The sequence below is a fragment of the Cyrtonyx montezumae genome, unplaced genomic scaffold, assembly GCF_038088225.1.
Source record: "Cyrtonyx montezumae isolate F1298 unplaced genomic scaffold, pur_monq_1.0 scaffold_4, whole genome shotgun sequence".
NCBI classification, from domain to species: Eukaryota; Metazoa; Chordata; class Aves; order Galliformes; family Odontophoridae; genus Cyrtonyx; species Cyrtonyx montezumae.
The window spans coordinates 4,592,284-4,614,013 of NW_027072045.1; the positions used below are offsets into that span (position 1 = coordinate 4,592,284).

General features: G+C 36.8%; 1 protein-coding gene across 1 annotated transcript in view; it reads right to left on the minus strand.

The window, feature by feature from the left end:
* Nucleotides 1–1,932: 1,932 nt before the first annotated feature.
* Nucleotides 1,933–21,730, minus strand: part of PLPP4 (phospholipid phosphatase 4) — a 44,202-nt gene continuing 24,404 nt past the window's right edge. Inside the window, exons 4-7 of the mRNA XM_065746417.1 lie at nt 21,149–21,212; nt 19,973–20,097; nt 3,739–3,909; nt 1,933–2,369 (exon numbers count right to left, since the gene is read on the minus strand). Coding sequence (XP_065602489.1) covers nt 2,170–2,369; nt 3,739–3,909; nt 19,973–20,097; nt 21,149–21,212 — 560 coding nt within the window. The 3' untranslated portion in view covers nt 1,933–2,169. The remainder of the gene's footprint in view (nt 2,370–3,738; nt 3,910–19,972; nt 20,098–21,148; nt 21,213–21,730) is intronic.

A 21,730-nucleotide genomic window follows, 5' to 3' on the forward strand; every position in this document is an offset into this window, starting at 1 on the left:
GTTATAGAAAATGGTATCTCTGCTACAGAATTCGATAGGATGGTTTAAAAACTTTATAGGAAGATTAAACTTTCGCTAAACTTTGTGGATTTCTACAGGAAAATCCTGATTACACCGCAGAACTGTTCTGTCAAATCACACAATGTCAGCACACAATGCCAGCACAATTCTTCTTCACTTTTCCTGGCTTCGTGACCCAGCACATGTACACCAGAAAGACAGTTAGGTTTGGCCTGTACTCTAGAGCTCAGAATACTTTAACTGTCAGTAAAACATCCTGCCTCTAACACTGTGTTTGACTATACAGTCAAACCAGTATCACTTTTACAAGTAGATCAGGCCTTATTTCTACAGAATCCCACTGGCTTTACGTCTATTAGAATTTGTTCCTTCACATCACTCCCTATTTACAATGATTTCCAAATATCATATATGTTTATATACAGTATCACTGTAATATCTTGAACACAATTATTACAATTTTTAAAAGGGGATCTAATTTACTTGTTTACCATAAAAATTTAAGTGTTGCCCACCAGGAAGTAACTCTTCACAAAAAAAGAAACTCCTACAAAGATAACCTTGGACAAAAAAGTAAGTGACAAGTGTTACATAAAGACACTGAGCTGTCTGAATCACAAAATGCCTACAAGGCCAATACATATTCCAACAGGAACACATAAATTATAATAATGGCAGCAGTCTCCTCCAGTCTAAAGCACCGTAAAAATGAATGTTGGTCAACACTATCTCGGATTGCTTTGACTAGCAGCCCCTGCTAAGAAATTTTCAACTGCTAAGACATGGTCTAGAATATCTACCTCTATTTTCACAGGATATCCACAAAAAGACATTCTGGAATCTGACCATCTGCCATCAAAAGCTATATCATTTCACAGGAATGTGATGTATACTGCATAGTGCATATGTAACAAAACTGGATCCTAATGATAATAAATTAACTAAGGTTGTTTGGTCACGTCCTCTGTACCAACACCGTTCTGAGTTAAGTGAGTTGCAGTTCAGATACCAAGCAAACCTTTGCAAATACCATGCACAAGAGCACGATGAGCTGGGAATGTGGAATGGTTCAAGTGGAACACCATTGCCAGCATTCCTCTGGATATGTTACAGTGCTGGAAACCACCAAAAGCATTCATGGTCGTGCACCCAAAGTCACAAATGAAAATCTCTGCATTTCTTCAGGTCGTCAACGCTGCAGTGAGTCACTACACACAAATGAACATGGTACACTGAGAATCACAAAGCCATTATGTTTCTTCATTATCAAACTTTTAGGATTTTTTGTTTTGTTTTGTTTTAAAGACTTAGGCTTGTTGAATGTCATGAATATTCCTTACTTTCTTTTTGTTTTTATGGTAATTACTGCAAGCACTTTCAAAAAATTGCTAATGATATAATATCAAGTTTCTGATCCATCCTATGAACATATATGTTATTGCAAGCTGATAATTTTAACAGTGTGGAATTTCTCAAATGTCAGCATCATCCTGTGGAACTACTAATGTGACAAGGCTTGTCTCTTACAAACTTGTAACCACTCATGCCTGTTGGCTGCTTATTAGTAGCTCAGAATGACCTTGCCAAAGCTTACTACAAAGTTCTCCCAGCATAAGGAGTTTATTGTGTTAGAAGGCAACAAGATAAACAGAAGGATGATGCCCTAACTTATTAAAATACACAAAGAAACATCTGGCCAGAACAGTGAACATCTGATGAAAAGTGTTGCGTGTACTCATCACTCATCGAAGTGAGTGAGTTCTGAAGACAATCAGAACTTTCTAGGAGATAGTAAGTACTTAAGAAAATCTGTTTCTAGATCTACGGTATCCTCAACCACATCTTTAAAATTACTCATTTGATCAATTTCCATATGGGATTGCTTTTCAATATCCTTTCTGTTTCCCCCTGAATAATAAATCTGTTTGCAGCAGATTGAAAACAGACAATTCAGCAGTCCATATGAATTGAAAATCAAAATTTAAAAGTATACTGATACTATGGCATTAAAAATAAAATGTTCCATTTATAACAAGGAAAGAAACAAAGGAAAAAAGTACAGATCAGGTTTACAGTAAGAAACACTGTGTTAAGAGACCAGCTTGGAGAAAATGTGAGAAGACTAAAAGTTCATTTTGCATTTCTTAGTCATACTGGACCTTCAGTTATTCCCTCTAGAGGCAATCCAGTAGCATTATCTGCTGTAGGTCTTTCTTCTTTCTTCAGCGAGTTCTGATCTTGCAGGCTGACATAAGATTTATGACAAGCTGTATTACCCAAAGGAGGGTAGTGCTGTCTGTAGCAAATATAAGCAAAAATGAGGCCAATGATACCTCCAACAAAAGCATCTAGGTAAGAAAAGCAACAAAATTGTGTTACCACAGAATGGACGGAGAAGAGGGAAAACTGTAAATACAAGACATTTGATTGACTTGTGTTTAACCCAGATTTACTTTCCACTTTTTTTCCTTTGCCCATAAAGGCAAAAAGAATATTCTTTCAGTTTCAGAAGTTATCTTTACTTTTTTTTTCCATACAAGAATCTCTAAATGGAGATCAAGAAACTTAAAAAAACATTCAGGATTCATAATGAAATATTCTGATATTCACCTCTTTCAACAATAAATCCTGAACACTACATTTTCTAGCCAAACTGAAGGGACTTCCTAAAGTCTCATAATATTAATGTCCTCAGTCTACTGTGTGGCTTTGTAATGTACATATACTCTACTCCACCTTTCACCTACGGTATGATGTCTTGGACATTATATTAACAGTCCTTCTTCACAAACCACAGCACAGTTAAGCCAGTTACAAAGCCATCACAAAGTAACAGAATTGTATGACTCTACTGGGCACGAAAAACGAGGCTTGAGCTCTGGTGTAGCAAGTAACAGGGTGAACACGACTCTCCCTTGAGAACATAGTTTTTCCAGCTAAGGGCACAGATTATCTGCAGGATATTGTACGCCAGCATGTTTCTAGCTTGGGAAGAGCTACCCAAGTTTCCAGCTTGAATTTCAGAAACAACAAAAAAATGAGCAACTGTAATTGGATACAGTCACAACCCCTTGGGTGTAGTTTCCATCCATCATATATAAAATACAGCATAATAATCTGCCTCAGAGCACATGTCAGTACATAAATAATCCTTACTCTTGGCAAGATGTAGCACACAATGCAAACACACATCCAGAACTAGAGAGCAAACCTGTACAGTGCTGTTCATTTGCGTTAAACAAAATCAAACCAGCCAGGTCTCATACAGAGTACAAGAACCCTAACAGCTTTGTGTTCTCTGATCCGAGTGCACCAAGCCCTGCAACACGGCAAGAACTCTGCAGGAGACCAAGAGACTCCTTCAAGAGCATGTCAAGGTTAATGGATTGTGATTAAGCTGCTATGGTAGAACAAGATGCTGCACAGACACAAAAACAGAAAAAAACAACAACAACAAAAAAAAAGCACGTAACAGGATGTCTTGCTCTGTTATAAGGACTTCTGTATGAGATGGAAAAGAGCTCAGTGGGACTTAGTAATGCTGCACTTAACTGAAACCAAAACGTAGAAATCAGGAGGGACAGTCAAGGAGCAAGGGAAATCTGCAATAGCGTGCATCATGACTCACATAATTTCAATGAAACAAACAAACAAACAAAAAAACAGAAATGGAAAGCTAATTATGTAGATACATGACAAGGTATCTTCAAGGCTCACCTTGCCAGTGGTGCTTGTAATCACACATACGTGACAGAGCAATCATCATGGCACAGTAGAGAGGCAGAATTGCTGCACAGAGCCGCCAGCTCTTCCCCCGGCCATTTTCCGTGAAGCAATGCAACTTTCCAGCTAGGTAGAAGGTGGTAAAGCCAAGGCCTGAAAATGCAACTGAAAGAAAAATGCAGAATTATAGTAATTTGCCAAGAACACACTGTATTACACTATCCTTTCAAATCTGACAGTAGGATCCTTCTACTGCAGAAAAGCTTTGGTCTCTACAGGGGGATATCGGGAGCTAAGATGAGAAGGTGATAAGCCCCACCTGCAAAAAGACAGGGAGATTCAGAACATGAACCATGATTCCACGTAATCATATCAACTATTCTAAAACAACATGGCCTATGCATTGAAGAAGAGATACTTTTACTTATTTATTTATTTAAAAAAATCCAGCATTGTACAAATTAAAAAAAAAATACCCAAACAAAACCACACGACGGTGTTTTGTGAACTGAATGGGAAAAGATTATGTGCAGATCCATGACGTACATCTGTTCTCCACAGCAGTGGCATTTCTCTGCAGCAATACAAGCAATCAGGCAAGTAAACACTGCAGTGTAAAGCCACTGCCATCTCATATGTACTGAGCTCTCATATAATCCAACACATCTGCAAATACTGTGCCACCTCTAGCAGTTCACCTTTCCAATAGCAATTGATTCTTTTCTCCTTTAGCAATTCACCTTTTTCCTCTGGGGGAGAAAGTGGCTGCGTAAAGAATCCCTGATTTTCTTTGTACATTAAGTTAGACATTTAGATGGATTTATAACTTGAGTCACAAAAGCCTTTTCATGTTTAACCTTCAATACGCCTTTCATGATTTGAGACCTATTCTTAAAAGTTCAGGTTCAAAGCTGAAAACGATTCATAAAAGGATGCAATTGTCTTACATTTAAATGATATTTTAGGTTCCATTAACCTGTTCCCACAGAACATGCTGAACTGGCAGCAATTACAGAAAACAGCAAGTTTCTGAGCTCAATGTCTCTTCTGTTTACCCTCCAGAGTGTGAGTGAGGTGTTGTGGGCTTTTTTTTGTTCATTGGGTTTTTTTTGGTCATTTGTTATTAGACACTTTAAGGTATTTTACAGCTGTAGGACAATCAGTGCTGCTGAACAGGTAGCTCTGTGAAATGAAATAGCAATCATACATCAAAATAGAGCATAAGCACATAAAGCACAGATAGCAAAATTAATACTTATCCAAGTATTTGAAATTCTTTTTCTACCTACTTTTATATGTTTTGCCTTTCTAACACCTACCCACCTCTGTAAGAAGTGATAAGTTGCATCCACGGTAGAAAATTCTGAGTTTCTGCCCTCAGTGCTGGGTCAGACTTGTCTTTTTTCTGATCTGCTAAGGCTTTTTAAATGCCCTTGTCCTCATGTTCCCAAATGCTAAGTGTGATAAAGTAATTACTCTGTTATGCTGATGAATCTATGGGACGGACTATTTTAGCTGACAGCAGAACTGTTTTATAAGTTTATACTACACAGCTGTTTAAATGCAATTACTGAAGATTTGCATTTCATCTTCAAATGAGCAAATAAATCATTTCTTTAGACTGGATATAGAGAACCAGACAGAATGCTAATTAATCAGCAAAACAATGCACCAAATGTTTTGTTTCCTAGCAGCTTTTACAACCACTGCTGATTCATTATTTGTCAGAAGATGGTGGGAGGCAAACCTTAAAAGAGAAGTGGATGGAGCAACTGAATAAATTTAAGACTTCTTGCAGACTGTGTTACTCTCTTACATTCCAACCCCTGGAAGTGATATACATTTGCTTTGCCCTTCACACCATCTATCTGACAGGAAGAAATCATTCCTTCTGACATTTCTATATCGTGGTACTCTTGAAAATGAACATATTTTCCTGAGGTTCTACAACACGTCCTCAGAGCAGCAGATTTTTTAAACAAACCAAAAGCAAAACAGAATCCACGTTTCATTCAGGTCTTTTATCAGAACAAAATCTTACAAGATTTATGAGCTTCTCATGGAATTAGAATAGAAAAACACTGGAGTACCCTTGGACATATATGTCTGATATAAAGAAAAGCCAAATTTCATCAACATTTGTAGGTAATGTGGAATGCAGAGAAATCTTTTATTTTTGCACCTAAATTCAGAAGTGCTCATTCCTTAAATTCTTCAACCTAAACCTCAGTTTCTAAACTGAGGTTTCAAATTCATGATTCAAGTAAGGCAGAGCTAGCCTGCAAAAGCACTAAAATGAGTATGATAACACAGCAATCCACTGAAATCAAAATGCAGTGACCTAACTTAGCCCCCAGTTAAAGGAAGACATAAAACAGAACTTTTTTTCTTTAAAGGTAAATCCTTAATTCGTTTTTGAAGTGGAGATGTAAGCCGAGCTCTTCCTTGATAGTTAATCACTGGTGAAAGATTAATCACCGTGGGATTCTCAGAAAACTAACTGGGCAGATCAGCACCTTAAGAATTTGTTCTACTGCAAGGTTCCTTTTTGATATGAGACAATTTCAATTTTTTTTTTTTTAATACAAACATGCCTACAAATCAGACTGAAATACTAATTCTGAAACTGAGCAGGAAAACTGTATGCATCATAAAAAAACATCTGCTGCAGATGGAACTGCTGAATGGAAACTGCTTTTTCTCCATAGTAATCCACATTGTAAGCACAGAGTTTGGTGCAACAAATGTTTTGAAGAGGAGAAGCAGCACACAGGAACACTCTCAGCCAATGTGGCTACACGCATGCTCACGATTTCTGGACTTGGAGTCTCTATGGATGTTATTTATTCATTTATTAAATTATAAATAACTACTTTGTAATCTTGGAAGACATATGTGCATGGCAATACATAACCAAACTGTAATACAGTTAGTATATGAGCCCTAACTAGGCATAACTATGCATTTTCCATAAAATGGGTGTTGAACATAATGGCTCTGACATAGTAAAAGTAATACAGCAGAGAAAGGTACTGGGTAAAACCAATTTATATGATTGGACAAAGCTCAAGAAGCATTCGACTTAAAATAAAAAAGTCAATATTTCAGTTCAGGAACTTTGCCTCCTTTCTTTAGGTCTGTTCTACCCCATCCACTCAAAAATGCAACCTCCAGAACTGCAACTGTATTGTCCTGAAGGCAGAGGACTATGAGACACAAGACTGTTCATTCAAATGATTTCAGATGGCAGTGGCAGGTTTACTGAAGCAGGCTTTAAAGTAAACCTCATGATACTTAAAAAAATGTTTCCAGAAAGAAATGCACGAATGAAAAGTCCACAGCATATATACTTGAACTGGACACAAAGCCTGATTTTGCCACACATGGATTTGTTCCTCCAAACTGAAAGTCAATAAGAAGAGTCTCACATACACACCTGCAAGGGAACTTAACCCTAATGTAAAATGGAAAAATAACAAAACAATACTCAAGCTCGTAGCTATGAAAATAAATTGCAAAGCAGCTTTGCACTACAATATTATGATTGATTTTCCTTACCCTGAAGCGTGCACATCCAGAAAGAGCTGCTTGACTCTATATTCACAGTGCTAATGCAACGTCAGCAGCAGAGAAGAACATGGAATTAACAGCTAAATACTTGGGGATGTGGGACTATTTATCATAACCATAATGATATATTCTGAAGCCATGGTCTCTCATTCCACTTTTATCTACTGGTTTTCAAAACATTTGGGAGGATTTCTCCTGTTTCCACACTGCAGAGTGCGTGGAACTAATTTAATGGTAATTACCATTTAAGAAAGGCAATTCTTTTTTCTGCTTCCTTAGGAAAGAAAAAGGGAAATGTATTAATGTTGAAGATATCCATGTCAGTGAACATCATTTAAAGGAAACGTAACTTAATTTGGCAGGTTTCAATCTAAGATCCAAACATTTCTGGGTCACCAGATGGGAAAAATATCTAGAAAAGCCAAATACTTTGTGTGTGTGTGTGTGTGTGTGTGTGTGCGTGAGAGAGATGCAGTTCAGCTGCAGAACCTGATATGCTGATTTCAGCACTGTTTGAGATTAATGAACTACATGGGCGTCCCTACCCATGGCAGTGAGGTTGGAACACGACGATCTTTAATGTCCCTTTCAACCTAAACCATTTTATGACTCTTAAACAACTCAACTGCTGTGTAGTCCATGCAGGCCACTTCTTTGCTTGACAGCTACATTTTGAAGATGTAATCAGTCGAAAAGCATTAAACAATTTACCCTTCAAGAAATCTAGGACTGTTAGTGATATTTGCACTCAAGAACTGGTCAATCAGCAGAAAGTACTTGAGAAGCTTTCTTTTTTCTTCTTAATCCTCACAGACTGGACTCAATAGCTCACTACATCACAGGGAAAATGCAAACACACACATCAGTTGTCCTACTGTATTACATACGTATTTTCAAAATTGTCTAATGTTATAACAAAAGATATCATTCTGCATAAGAAAGATTCCAAAGAGGCAAAACAATGTTCCTAAACTGCACCAACACTCCTACTATGTTTATTTCTTATGATCTGGAAGAAACCAATACTTTGCTTACATAAATAAAGCAAGGTGCTGCATAAAATATCAGCCAGCCCTCTTTGAAGACATTGGCAAAGAGGAAAATGAGAAAATCAGTCTGATTCAATTTAAAACAGCATTAACTTAAGATAAACTTAATGAAAATTCCAGATGGAAATATTTAATTAAGTGCTCAATGAGGAGAAAAGAACAAAGGCATATTTTTTAAACTACATAATGATGGTGCTTGAAGCATATCAGAAAGAGCTCCATCTCAGCATTATCATTATTGGAATACACAGAGCTTTGTTAGACTCAACCTTTCAGATTGCTTCTGCCACCCTCTTTTAGAAAAAAAGGTTCAGAGAAGAAATAAAAGGAATGACAGCATCTAGGAGCACAGCAGACCCCATTTTGATATCTTATTCTCTCAAGGGATGTAGGTGGGTTTAAGAAGCCATTTGTAAGGGCCAAACCAATTACCAAGTTAAAAGGCATAAAGGGACAATCTGTGAACAAGAATCTGATCTAAAGCCTCCCAAATAAATTATTTATGAGAAATGAATAGCTTTTGTAGGTGTTTTCTGGAAATTAAAGTACCTAATGAGGACCATCAGCATCTCAGGTTTCAGTGGATGGTTTGCTAAACACACAGTACATGTCTTCTTGACACGATGCAGTTTAAAAACTGGAAAAAAAAATCCCCAACTCATCTTAGTGTCAACAAATTATGAAACTGCAAAACAACCATCACAAATGGCCTGTCAGAGAAAATGATCCTTCTCTTTGTCTGTAATGCCTTATACTTGCAATGATTACTGCCTATTTTTCATATTCAAACATGTACTATTCTTCACTGGAATTGCACAGCAGCCTACTGCAATTCTAGCTGGGGCAACTGGTGAATGTTTTCGCTTCCACGCTATTCAAAGACTGCAATGTTTATCTTTCCTGAAGGAAAATGTATGATACCAAATGGCTGCATAAATTTTAATGCTGAAATTCAATTCAAAAAGGATTTTATAGGAGTACAATTCCCAGAGTACATTTTGAGCTTATTATCACAGGCAAAATATATATCTGTTTATCCAAGTGGGATAGTCAATCACCTTCCCTGTGGCTTAGCTTTATTAATTTCTTTCCACAACAACAAAGAAATACAGTTCAGCAGAAGCAACATGAAAAGCACATCACAAAATACAAAAGTTTACAAGGATTTGGAAAACCAAAAAGAAATACTGGAGACAGAGACATGTTAGAACAAAGACATGTATTATCTGAAGGGTAAGTAACCAGGGTATTTTCTGTTAGATTGCTTTGGCAGGACTGTTGCAAGGAATTACCATGAAACTCTGTGTGTTTTGTTCTTTTTTTCTGCTATTTTATTTATATGAACCTTTCAAGACATCTCACAGCACCTGAAATATCTAAAGCGGTCTCAAAGCTTGTGTCACATCTGCAACAAAAAAAAAAAAAGTTAAGTCCTTCTTAATTATTCAGTTAATTATGCTATTTACAGAAAGCGCTAAAGGTGAACTGACTCCTTTGCTAATTCTGATGACTGAAACCTTGAACAAATCCCCTTTCTCTAAGAACACAATAAAGACAAAGCTTAAAATGCCTCAGATTCCAGAATTACTTTGAAGATAAGAGGGATATCACTCAGGCACTAAGCATAGCAGCCTTAGCATTCATATATGCTACAACAGATCACGTTGTCTCAGCCTTGATCATACATCTCTGCAAGGTATGGTTTTCACTCTTTACTCATCACTGAGATCTCCATGTTTTTCAATCACACTTTGTGAAATTAATGAACTGATAATGGATTTAAATCTAGGACAGAATGGCAGTTGGGGTGTGGCACTGTTCTAGTGTGGTTCTCCTTCTTCCACTTGTTGACATAAATATATATGCATAATATATATAAATACAGCATCTAAACACAAGCTCTAGATCATCAACTATCGAATTCTAGTACAAATTATTGTCACTCTGGGATTTATGAGGCAATTATGTATAAATAAGTCCTGTCAAGGACAAGTTCTTCTTTACAGCTCAACATTCCCTCAAAAGGAGTATATCAAGTCTTATGTTGAATGGAATAACTTCTTACCTCCTACCTTGCCATACATCAGTCTTCAGTGCTGTCCTTGTAAATGGATCACATACTGCTCAACTACTTGCTCTCTCATTTATCATGCCATGTAGTTGCATCAATCTCTCTTGAATGCGTGGATCAGCAAGTGAAGTATAGTCAAAATACAATTTGAAGAGTGTTTTGGTGGACAGAAAAGTTTTATAGCAGAGGTTTGGAGTGTTTCCACCAAACACAACACAGTATGGTAGGGAGCATCACGGAGTTTGCTGAAAAGTTGTTGCTTGTTGTACTTTTAGTTCAAGAAAAATAAGTCTTTTCGAGATCTGTTTGAGATGTACATAATCTGAATCTCAAATAGACTAGCAGGAGTTGATTTATTAGTAGTGCTGGAGAACTAAGCTTTACAGAGTTTGTCTCATAAGCCCCTCGTGAATTCAAACAGACTTTGAGTGCTGAGAGGTAAATATGTCAAAGAGGTAAAAACCTGAAACACAAACATTCCCGAGTATACTTACAGTTTGAATTAAGAAGCCAATAGACCCCACAGGGGATCTTTTTTTTTCTTGCCTAAGACATTTATTCCTTACTTCTCTAGATACTTCTATAAAAGGATGAAATATTGCAAAGAGGCACTGCTATACAGTTGTTAATTAAAAGATTTATCTTGAAAATAGGGAGTAGCAGCAATTACTGCCAAAAACCTGTGGCTTGTAGCTCATCTGTTACTTAAAATGTTCACTCTCAACTGAAGGAAATATGATTATCCTCCATGAAATTGCTAGCTAAAGATAATTAACAGTTCAAATTTAAATACCCAACAATAATTACATGTACTGCAGTAATATTCGATATAAATTACCACAGTATAGCAAACAATTCAATTGAAATTCAATAATTTCTTCACTCAGAGTCGAGCAAACCATTTTATTTTTTTCAAACGAATGTCTTAAAATGAAAAAATTTTACTTTCTAAAACTGTCTAATTTCAGTTACTTATTGAGAAATGAGAAAATGGCTGTCTACTCTTTGCTTCAAAGACATAATATTTTCTAGCCTCTGCCTCCTCCTGTTTTTGGGTTGTTAGTTAGGAGCTTTTTTTGGTGACACAGAAAGACACACCACAGATACTACACAAACATACATTAACACTTCCAGTGAAACAGCTAATTTATAAGAAAAAGGAGAAATGAAATATTAAGCAATCTGCCAGTCAACGTCAAAAGTGCTTTTTGAACAACTATGATTTTCCACACCTAAGATGACAGGTTAACACCAAGAAGTCCCCTAATCTAAGAGATAGTTATAACATAAATTCGTTTGAACTACTTTTAGACTTCTTTCTTATTTACAGCATGTGATAGTTCCACTACTCAAGACAGGATCTTGCTGCGTTCATTCACACAAACTAATTCATTTCAAGGTATTAACAAAGGAAGACAGCCAGAGCAGGCAAGACAGAGAAGACAGGTTAATAAAATGCCAAATAAAATAACCAATAATATGACAGAGGACTTATTATCACTGAGCACCTTTCACCAATTTAAATTACACAGAGATTCTGTAGAATTTGCTTTGCTATCAAAAACATCTGAACCATTCTGATTTCCTTATTTAACTCTCTCAGTACAACCACCCATGGATTGTTCCCTCTCCCAGCATAAGAGAGAATTTAAAAAGACTTTCTTGCTACTATCCCATAGCAACTTCATTTATGTTACAACTCGCATGGTTTTCCAACATGATATAGAACCTCCAACACGATCATTTTCCAAAAGTTTCTGCTAGATCAAACAGAATGCAGAAAATTCTAAAATTACACTTAGTTTAGACTGAAACAAGCAAGAACTAAAAATCTCAAGAGAAAAATCACTAGAAAAATACAGGAAATCAGTTGACAGCTACGAAGCAGTATTCACTTTAAAAATGTTTTGCATGAATATTTTAAGCATAGGGTCTGTGAGATAAAGCAGTGGCTTCATTATTTGCTCAGTTCTCTGCACAAGGGAAGAAAAAAAATATTACCTATCTACTCGCTTATCTGTAATAGCTGGTTTCTTTCTATCTAGAACTGACAGTAATAGCAAAACCCCAAATGGGATTTCTGTACATGCTCTGCACTTCTACAGTTCTGGCATAAATTACATTCTTGATTTCATGCCATTTATCGCACAGCATTTATCTCAAGAGATTTTTAATATTTCCTTTTTTGCAACAGACCTAAATTTACATGTTCAGATATCTTTATTACTGAGTTTTCTATAACCTGATAAATCAGACACTTCTATATAAGGGTGCCTAACATTTTAGCCTTTAATTCAATTTTGAGGGTTTTATTGATATTTTTTGCTTTAGTCTTAGTGTGGTCTCCAACATCATGCAATGTAAACCACTGCACTGCAAGTGGGGACTGTCCTAACAGCTTCAACAGCATACCCCTGATCAGAGTGAAAACACTGCCACTGAAAGTCTTACCCACAGCCTCTAAAGATTTAGAAATTTACCCTATCAAAAATGAAGAGCTTCATACAGTCATTCCTGGACAAAATAAATCACAGAATCCAATGTACCAGATTCCTCAGTCTTCAGGTCAGAGTTGATACTTTTATTTCTGAATTCCTCTTGAGCTTTCTGACCAATTTTGCCCCAGAGAAGAGCTGTCATCATAGTTCACAGAAACAATTTGATATTCAGATCGTCAGTGTAACTCAAAGTCTTTTTTACTGTACAGGTCAGTCAGAACAATGGTCTTAGCTTTGCACACAGCAGAAGTCTACAATATCGTAACCTTTTCTTCAGGCTATGAAATCAAGCATATACCTCAACCTTACTGAAAGCTTAGGGTTAGTCAAAACAATGAAGAGAATTAGTCTGAAAGCTTTTCCCCTGCACTGACAGAAGAAAATTCAGCTGTAACGACCAAGAAAAAAATAGCTATAATAACCAAGAAGCAGCAACAGCTGCCATAAAACTTGTTTATCCAAGTCAGATTCACAGATTCTTACTTCCAGTTCATTTCTTTAATTTTGTTTCTCCGTCTCTTGAAGAGTCATTAATTCTATTTGTCATTAATGACCTAGGATACAAGGCAATATCTCTTTTTTTGCTCACTCTCCTTTGAAGCCTCAATCTAGTCTTAAATTCCCTGTATTATACAACTAGAAATTAGGAAGAACAAAACAAAACAAAACAAAAAAGCCTCCTAAAACCCTTTGGTTTCCTATGTGAATCATAAATTAGACAAGACCACAAATCAGCAAATCACAGTCTTGAGACCAAGAAAGGAACTGGTTTATCTGGTACAATTTAGTTTAAATTTCCTGATTTTTCATGTAGGCCTTGATAATGCTAAATAACACACTACTGTGAAGAATTATACAACCTTCACATCTTCTTCCAGAAGATTTGGTGCATGTTGCTAGATAGCAGAGAGTTCTTTCAGTCATTTTAACAAAAAAGGCTGCATGCTGCTGAGAAGCAAAGACTCCTCATACAGCTTGAAAGCAAGCCTACTTTTTTCAGAAAAAAATGATGGAAAGATAAGGACATACCCTTTCACCTTCAGATTTGGTATATCCTCAGGCAGATAAATGGTTTTGACAAAGAACAGCATGTCTACATGGCTATATCTTTTCACAAAGAAAACACTCATCTAAATAGCCACCCTGTTTAATGCAGTAATAATGAATTAGAGCTGCTGATAAATCAGCATCCAAGTAATTCCACGCATAGTCTTGATAGCTTGTGGAAATGCATCAGAGTTGGAAGGAAAGACATACATACTCCTAACAGGAGGTTGGGGGTGATCTTGCTTGCGAAGGAAAACGTGGAAATGTCTGAGAAAAGGCAGCTGGGATTTCTCTCTCTCCCTGGTCACTCCATAGAGCTGGAGAATCTCTGCAGAACAATTTTCCTTACTTATTTAAGCTTGTTACAACAGGCTGAGCAATAACTGCAGTCGTTCATAATGGAATCTGGCAACTTAAAGTAGAAAATTACTATTCAGAACTGGTCCAAGGATATAATCTCATTTATTAGGCCAGCAGAAAGTAAGAAGCTTTTTTTTTCCCCATAATATCGTTTGTACTTTCTTTCTTAGCGACACTGTTCTTTGTCCCACCAAACAAGCACAGATGACCTCATATTCAATGTGTGCATTCTATTTTTAACATAAATAGAATCTAAATATTGTTACATGCTCCACTTGCAAAGTTTTCTTAAAGGCAATAGCTATACTGAAGTGCACAGTGAGTATTAAGATTCTAAATCATAGAATCATAGGGGTTGGAAGGGAGCTCAAGAGATCGAGTCCAACCCCCCTGCCCAAGCAGGTAGGGTTTGGTTACTGTTCTCCCATCAACTTTGTTTGCTAATCATTTACTTGATGCAGTAATGACAAATATTAATAGAACAGAATTCTCCAGCTAATTCAGTTCTGGCATTAATTTTGATCAGTAAAGTTACCTTCTACAATGTAAAAGGACGTTCACATTAATCTGTGATGAGTTTATACCTGAAAAGGCTCACCCTGAAAATGGAAACTCAAACATCAATTCCCTGAAATATTACAATTTGAAATGTGAAACCCTTGCAACACTGCGCTGGTGCTTTCAACCTTCTACCATCCCAGATCACAGCATTCATAGCCATAGGCACACAAGACTCATCTGTGGCTGGATGCCACATGACACAAACAAAATGCATGATATACTTGTAGCACATTTGTGCTTGGTAGTGGTGGTCCATCTTTATTTAAACGATGAATTCAGGGTCAAAGACACCATTAAAATACCACGTGGCAGGTCCTTCTCCCTCTGATTCAGAAACTTGGTACCACCAACTTGAGATGATCTGGATTCATAATTTTAAATCAAAATCTTCACAGATGGCAGCTTAGGGGAGTTAATTTTAGACAGAAGTTGGGAAAAGATGTGGATTTCTATGAATTTGTGCTTCTAAAAAAAGCTTTCTGTGATAACTGTTTTTCAAATCTTTTACACTATCCCTCAACTTGCAAATCCTCACTCCCTGAGCTAACTACTGTCCACTTTCACCATACGCACAATGTTCAACTTCTCCACCTGAAGAAATCTAGTTGCAGTCCTAAAAAAAATAAAGAGCTTTAAAAGCAATTACCTGCCAGCATACAAATAGTCCAAATATATCCAGTAAACTCGATAAGAATGTGTTCTGATACCTGGAGAGTTTCATGGTGCAATAGCCAAAAGTACTTTTTGGACCTCTTATTAGTATGCTTGATGAGAAAAGGAAGTTACAGTGACAAAAAATAAACCCCATACTACAGCAGAAAATTACTGGAGTATGTAGTAAACCACAATATTCAGCATAATATTGAACTGGAGCTTAACAGAGGAAAGTCATACTGGCAGGATGAATTCAGAGCAATTAGAAATGAGACGCCAAGATCAGAAAAGAAATATCTAATTAGATGGCTCAAGATTAGATCAGAGGGAGATATTTATCCTAGAGGGAACCCACAAACCGCGTGCCAATCAAGCTAATTTTCAGCTACTGGAAAATGTTACAATATAAGATGTTTAAAATTAATATAACAAAAAGTTTTTATGTTTTTAAGTATGTTATGAAACATATGCATATGGCAATGAATTGACATAGTATAATGATACAAGAAGGTTTCACTATTTTTACTGTCTGTGAATCTATGCATATACCTAGAAGACAGAAGTATGTTCCCAGGTCTAATTCTGTAAGATCTAAGGGTACCTGACTCCCTGGTTGTACCTTCAAAAAAGGAACAGAGATGGCCTTTCCAAATGACTGCTGCCACCTGGGCACAAACTTTGAATGTTTTTTGTTTTGTTTTGCTTCTGTTTGTTGTATAGTAAGGTACCAACGGCTTAAATGAGTTCTATCATTAAAAGCAGGAAAAATAAAAATAAAAATAAAAAAATACACACAACCCACAATATTTGAAAGGACCAGTTTATATCTGTGAGATTATCAGAAGCATAAAGTGAGAAGAAAATTTGCCTCTTCAGTTCTCCCCCATCTTACTGACAGCCAACGGGGATGAGAGGGCAACATCACAGCTACTTCAGTTATCACAGACTTTTCATCTGCCTGTATGTTATGACCATAACTTCTTTTATCATAACCACAATGTATCAGTTACAGATCGACAACCTATTTCAAAAACTGCTGTAAAAACTTGTAAAATCTTCAGATTTGTGCTTGCATTTTTCTGCTTTTTCACTTAATATATGAACAGAAAGGGCTTCAAATCTCTTTCACCCACTCTCTTTCATCACTCTTCCACACATTTTCTTATTTGTTTTACACATGTTGCTTCGCAGAGGGAGATGAAAGACAAGGGAATTTAAGACTCCAAAACAAATAACATAAAAAAATCAGTGCTCTAATGAGGAGACTGAACTCTCCTTCAGGGCACAAGTGGAACATACGTAGTTCACAACATTTTTCTACTGAGTACACAAGGTGAGGTCAGTGCCAGCACTGCCACTGCTGTCATACATCCCTATAACTACATTTCTGTCACCGAATCTGTGATAGAAATTGTAGGGGTTGGAAGGGACCTCTAGAGATCACTGAGTCCAACCCCCCTGCCAAAGCAGCTCCCTAGACCAGGTTGCACAGGTAGGTGCCCAGGCCTATTTCTATCATACAACAGTCACAGCAACACAGACTTTCCTGTTAAAGGCCACATTTTGCATGGCTGACACTTTAGATTCTGATATAACAAAGCTTTGATTGACAGCCTGTCCAAGGAATGCTGTAAGAAAAATGAGTTTCAAGATTAAAATGGCTCTCAACTAAAGCTTCTAATCTTCCTATACAGGCTCTCTGAAAGCTTTCACTTGTGATTTACTTCCTTCACATGTTCCAGTTAAGTAGAAATACCAAACTAAAGCTAACTACTTTTAAATGTAATTCCTGAAGAGGTGCTGGAGTTCATGTCAGCTCTCATTCTCATTTAAATTTCTGGAGCCTTGAAAATAGGAAGAAAACAAACACCAACAACAAAAACAGTAACCAAAAGCATTTTTACTTTCACTGCACAAATTCCACACCAAACAGAGGATGATAGAAATCTAAAGAATGTAACTCCTTTGCTTTATCTTGTAGTGATCTCACGCTATAGGAAGGGTAAAAGTAGCAAAGGAAAAATAAGAACCTTAAACTGAATATATGGAAGGGAAGCTTGCAATTAACACCACATTAAGAAGGCAGGAAGGGTTAACTTTTTAAAATTGACATGAGTAATTTTTATTTTATTTTACTTTCTACAAAGGCAAAGGAAATGTAGTTTATATATTATTATATTTATTATAATATAATATTATATATTTTTATACTAATATAATATATATATTTATTTTGATATAATTATAATAAATAATAATATATTATATTAGAAACAAATTCTGAACAGAGGTTACAATATCCTGAACATCCTCATTGCTTCACACATCCAGGAAGGCTGTGTAATGTACTTCCCATAACAATGTTTTCCACACTTCAATCAAGCAAGAAAATAAATACTACCACAAGTATAAATTCTTCTTGATAAAATACTAATGAAAAAACTTCTATCTAAACAACTTTGCTTCACAGAAGGTGAAGGGGATGCTGTTCTATGAATATCAACTTGCAGTTATTTCCTTCTCCATTAGGAGAATAAAATACGTACAGATTCAATACACACAATCTTGCCAGATTTAAATATTACAACACCAGCCTTCAAATAGTTAAGTACCTCAAGCAACTTCAGGACTGCCTTAATCTCACATACACTTAACAACAGATAAAAGCTACTGCATATGTAGTGTCTCTTCATTCTCATCACATGATAATAAAAGGCTTTGCAGCAGGAAATAAAGTCAACTCAGCCACATGCTAATATTGTACTAGTCAGGGAAGGGGAAAGTCACTCAATTTTTATATAAATCCACTGGGCCATCATTCTGCTCCTACTGAATTTTCTTGAGCTGCAGCAACATAACTCAGAGGTGATAAAACCAATGGCAGTTATGAATAAAACCTCAGTGTGTTCTGTGAGCTGCCCCACTGGTATAGGGACAACACACTATGCTGGATGACAGGCAGTTCCAGTAGGAGAACTCTGACATGGATCAGAGCTAACCAGAGCATGGTACACACACACACACACACACACACACACACACACACACACACACACAGTGTCTGTTTCCTAACTGACCTAACCCAAAAGTACCTCCCCAACCTAAACTCTGCAGCCCTAATGAGTAAACTGATACACTGCATTAACATGAGCAATTATAACATTTGCTGCTTGTTGTGGGGTAACCTGTACATTCTAGGTACACCATTGTGCACTTCTACTTATTTAAAACCTTTGTTGTTACACAGTGAACCAAGAGAACTGCAATTAAGCGTCACAGTCTGCATATGAAAATAGAAAATAGAAGATAGCAATAGGTAACCATTTGTTCTAAGTGGCATAGGATATAATCTGTTACTGTCACTCTAATGTGAATCAAAGCTAATAAAATTTGATGCAGCTGAGTTGGTTCACCACTTAGGACTAAAAAGCTACAAAGTTTGCCACAAACATTTACTAGTTTCTTAACTGCTCTGGGTCTCAAACAAGAAAAAGATCAGCCTAGAATTTCATTAAGCAACTTGTTACGTAACTGTTCAGTCTAACAACTTGAAGTTATTAGTTTGAAAGAAGATCAGGAACATAAGTTCCAGAGGTTTTCCTCAGTGGTACTAAATTGGCAGTTCTCAGAAACAGAACAGTGCAAGAAACAAACCATATCAGCAGAAAAAGGAAGAAAAAGTCCAAACACAAACCCCCAACCTTGCAGTAGTCAATTTATTTTACACATCATAAGAAGTCGCATTAGACCTCCTGGCATAATACACTCTAGAAGTCAGTTCCCTAAGACAAAGGAAGGAACCTCTGTAGCATCTGATTTAATATAACTAATTTGATCAGATGTGAGTTTTAACAAGGTCACCTATATGTCTGCCAGCTTACAGCACTAGCTAAGAGCAGCTGATCTATATCATGGATATATCACATGGATAATGTGGATATTATCAAAAGTGTAAGAAAACAGGTAATGAAAGATTTATTCTTCTAGCAGCAAACTATCATAAGTTCTAAAGCTGTGAGGACTTCTTGAATCTGTCTTGTACCCAGCAGTTTAATATAACAGTGTTACTATATAAGAATAATACAACGTCCTGATATTATCCCAATATCCATCTTCTCATCCAGTGTTATATAACAATATTTCCTACATATGCACTGGATGCACAGGGCTCTGCATTAGGAAATGGGTATCCCATCGGAACAGCACTGTTTCCTTTAACCTTGAAGAACATTTCACCCTACTGATAGTCCTCAGGTGCTTCTCAAGATAAGTGGAGGGAAATCTGTGGCAGCAGTGACTGAAGACAGAAGTACCCCTCTAACAAAAACCAGGCTCACCATCTAACAAATAAAGAGTAATTCCAAAACACAGATAGTACAGTTTTTCACAAAAGAAGCACTGCATTTGAAAGAACTTACAGGAAGAGTGGATACTTGGAAAGCTTTTCCTGCCTTCAGACACCAGATCTGGATCACCTGTGCAGTGCATTTCAGAGTTCATTACTCCATCTGGAAAGCAGCGGTAAAAGAAATCGGGACGCGGTCTACAAAAAACACCATGGATATTAAAAATATAAACGCTGTAGTAACAAATAAACCTCAAAGTGATGATTACATTTACATGTGTATTTTGTATACAGCACGTTTCTTCCTGCTTTTAACACAGAAGCATTTCATGTTTTCTGGAATAATCAATTTAAGGCAAAATTTTTGCAGGCAGGGCGTCTTCTGCTGCAGCATACGAGTTGTAGTCTGTCTCTCCTCACAGCATGTTTCATTTCAAAGAGCACAGAGAATCTCAGTTCTGAAAATGAGTATGTAAGGCTACACCTCCCTAGAAAAATCAGTCCTGCATAATACTTCCGGTGACAGAGAAAAGTAGTGTGGCTACCCCGCAGAGTTGCACAGGTCTTGCTGACACACTTGGTTGAGAACAGGTCAATTTAGGTTATGGAAATGTCACCAAAACAACAAACAATTTCTACTGCTAGCCCCTGTACTGCCTCTGTATGTCCACTGAACCAACCAAGCTTCTTTTAACCCTGCTCTGAGCTGAGTAGTAGCATGTAGGTCTGGCTGGTGTCCTACTGACTGAGCTAATAAACCTTGCAGAGAAGCAAGGTGAATGACCACATTCACAGATAAGCTGACAGAGCAGCTAGCTGTCTTGGAGTGCAGGAAAAATGAGTTCATGTCTGCCTGAAGAAAATGGTGCAAACATTCTTGATTTCTGTTTCAGCAGACTAGTGGCACTGGCATCTAAATTCCCACATACTGTGACTCTTCTGCGTTACCAATATAATGCACTGGTACGTGTTCACAAACTGTCCTTTCAAACTCTGCATTTGTCTGGATCCACCAAATGGTCAAACAAATAACACAGCACAAGGGTACACATTCCTATCACAGTTGGATGTCATGTAATGAAGTTATACAACACCTGTACCAGGGCAAGGACAGTTTTCTAGGGGCTCCTGCTAATTCAATATGCTTTGGAGCATCAGTTATCTTTTTATTAAGATGTATTGTACCTGCCAACTCTGACTTAGTTTCTTTAACAGTTAAAGCCATCATTTATAATACGACAAGACTTACCTTCCCACTATCAATTTAATAGTATTTGTGCAGACTCCATTCAGAGCTAGAGCCAAGGAAACAGCTACAAAACAGAATGGAAAAAAAAACAACAACAGAACAATAGCAACATAAATACCAAGCTATATACCATAGCATTACATGTTTTGATTTATAGACTGAAACCATCAGTGGACTGAAAATGGAATGAGCTCTGAAGCCAACTGTATTTTTTTTCTGCATTACCCAGACTTAGGGTAGACCCCAAAGCATCTCACAACTTACTTTGTTCTGCTTTTACTCTTCAAAACCTGATTTTCCTATCATGTCATTCACACAGACATAAACCATAAATAAGCAACAATAATTAGAGAATCAAGTTCCATGTATCAGTTTTGTAATTGATTAAATGAAAATTGTATTCTCTTTTGGTCAAGAATTCCTGCATATATCTCTTCTAAAGTTACATATACATTAATACAAACACACAAGTGAATATGCATGACCCAATTGAAGAATCTACATTAAAGCTAAAGAACAACCTTTTGGCTAAAATTAGAACTGAATGATTTTTTACTTTTCTTTCAAAAGGATGCAGACATT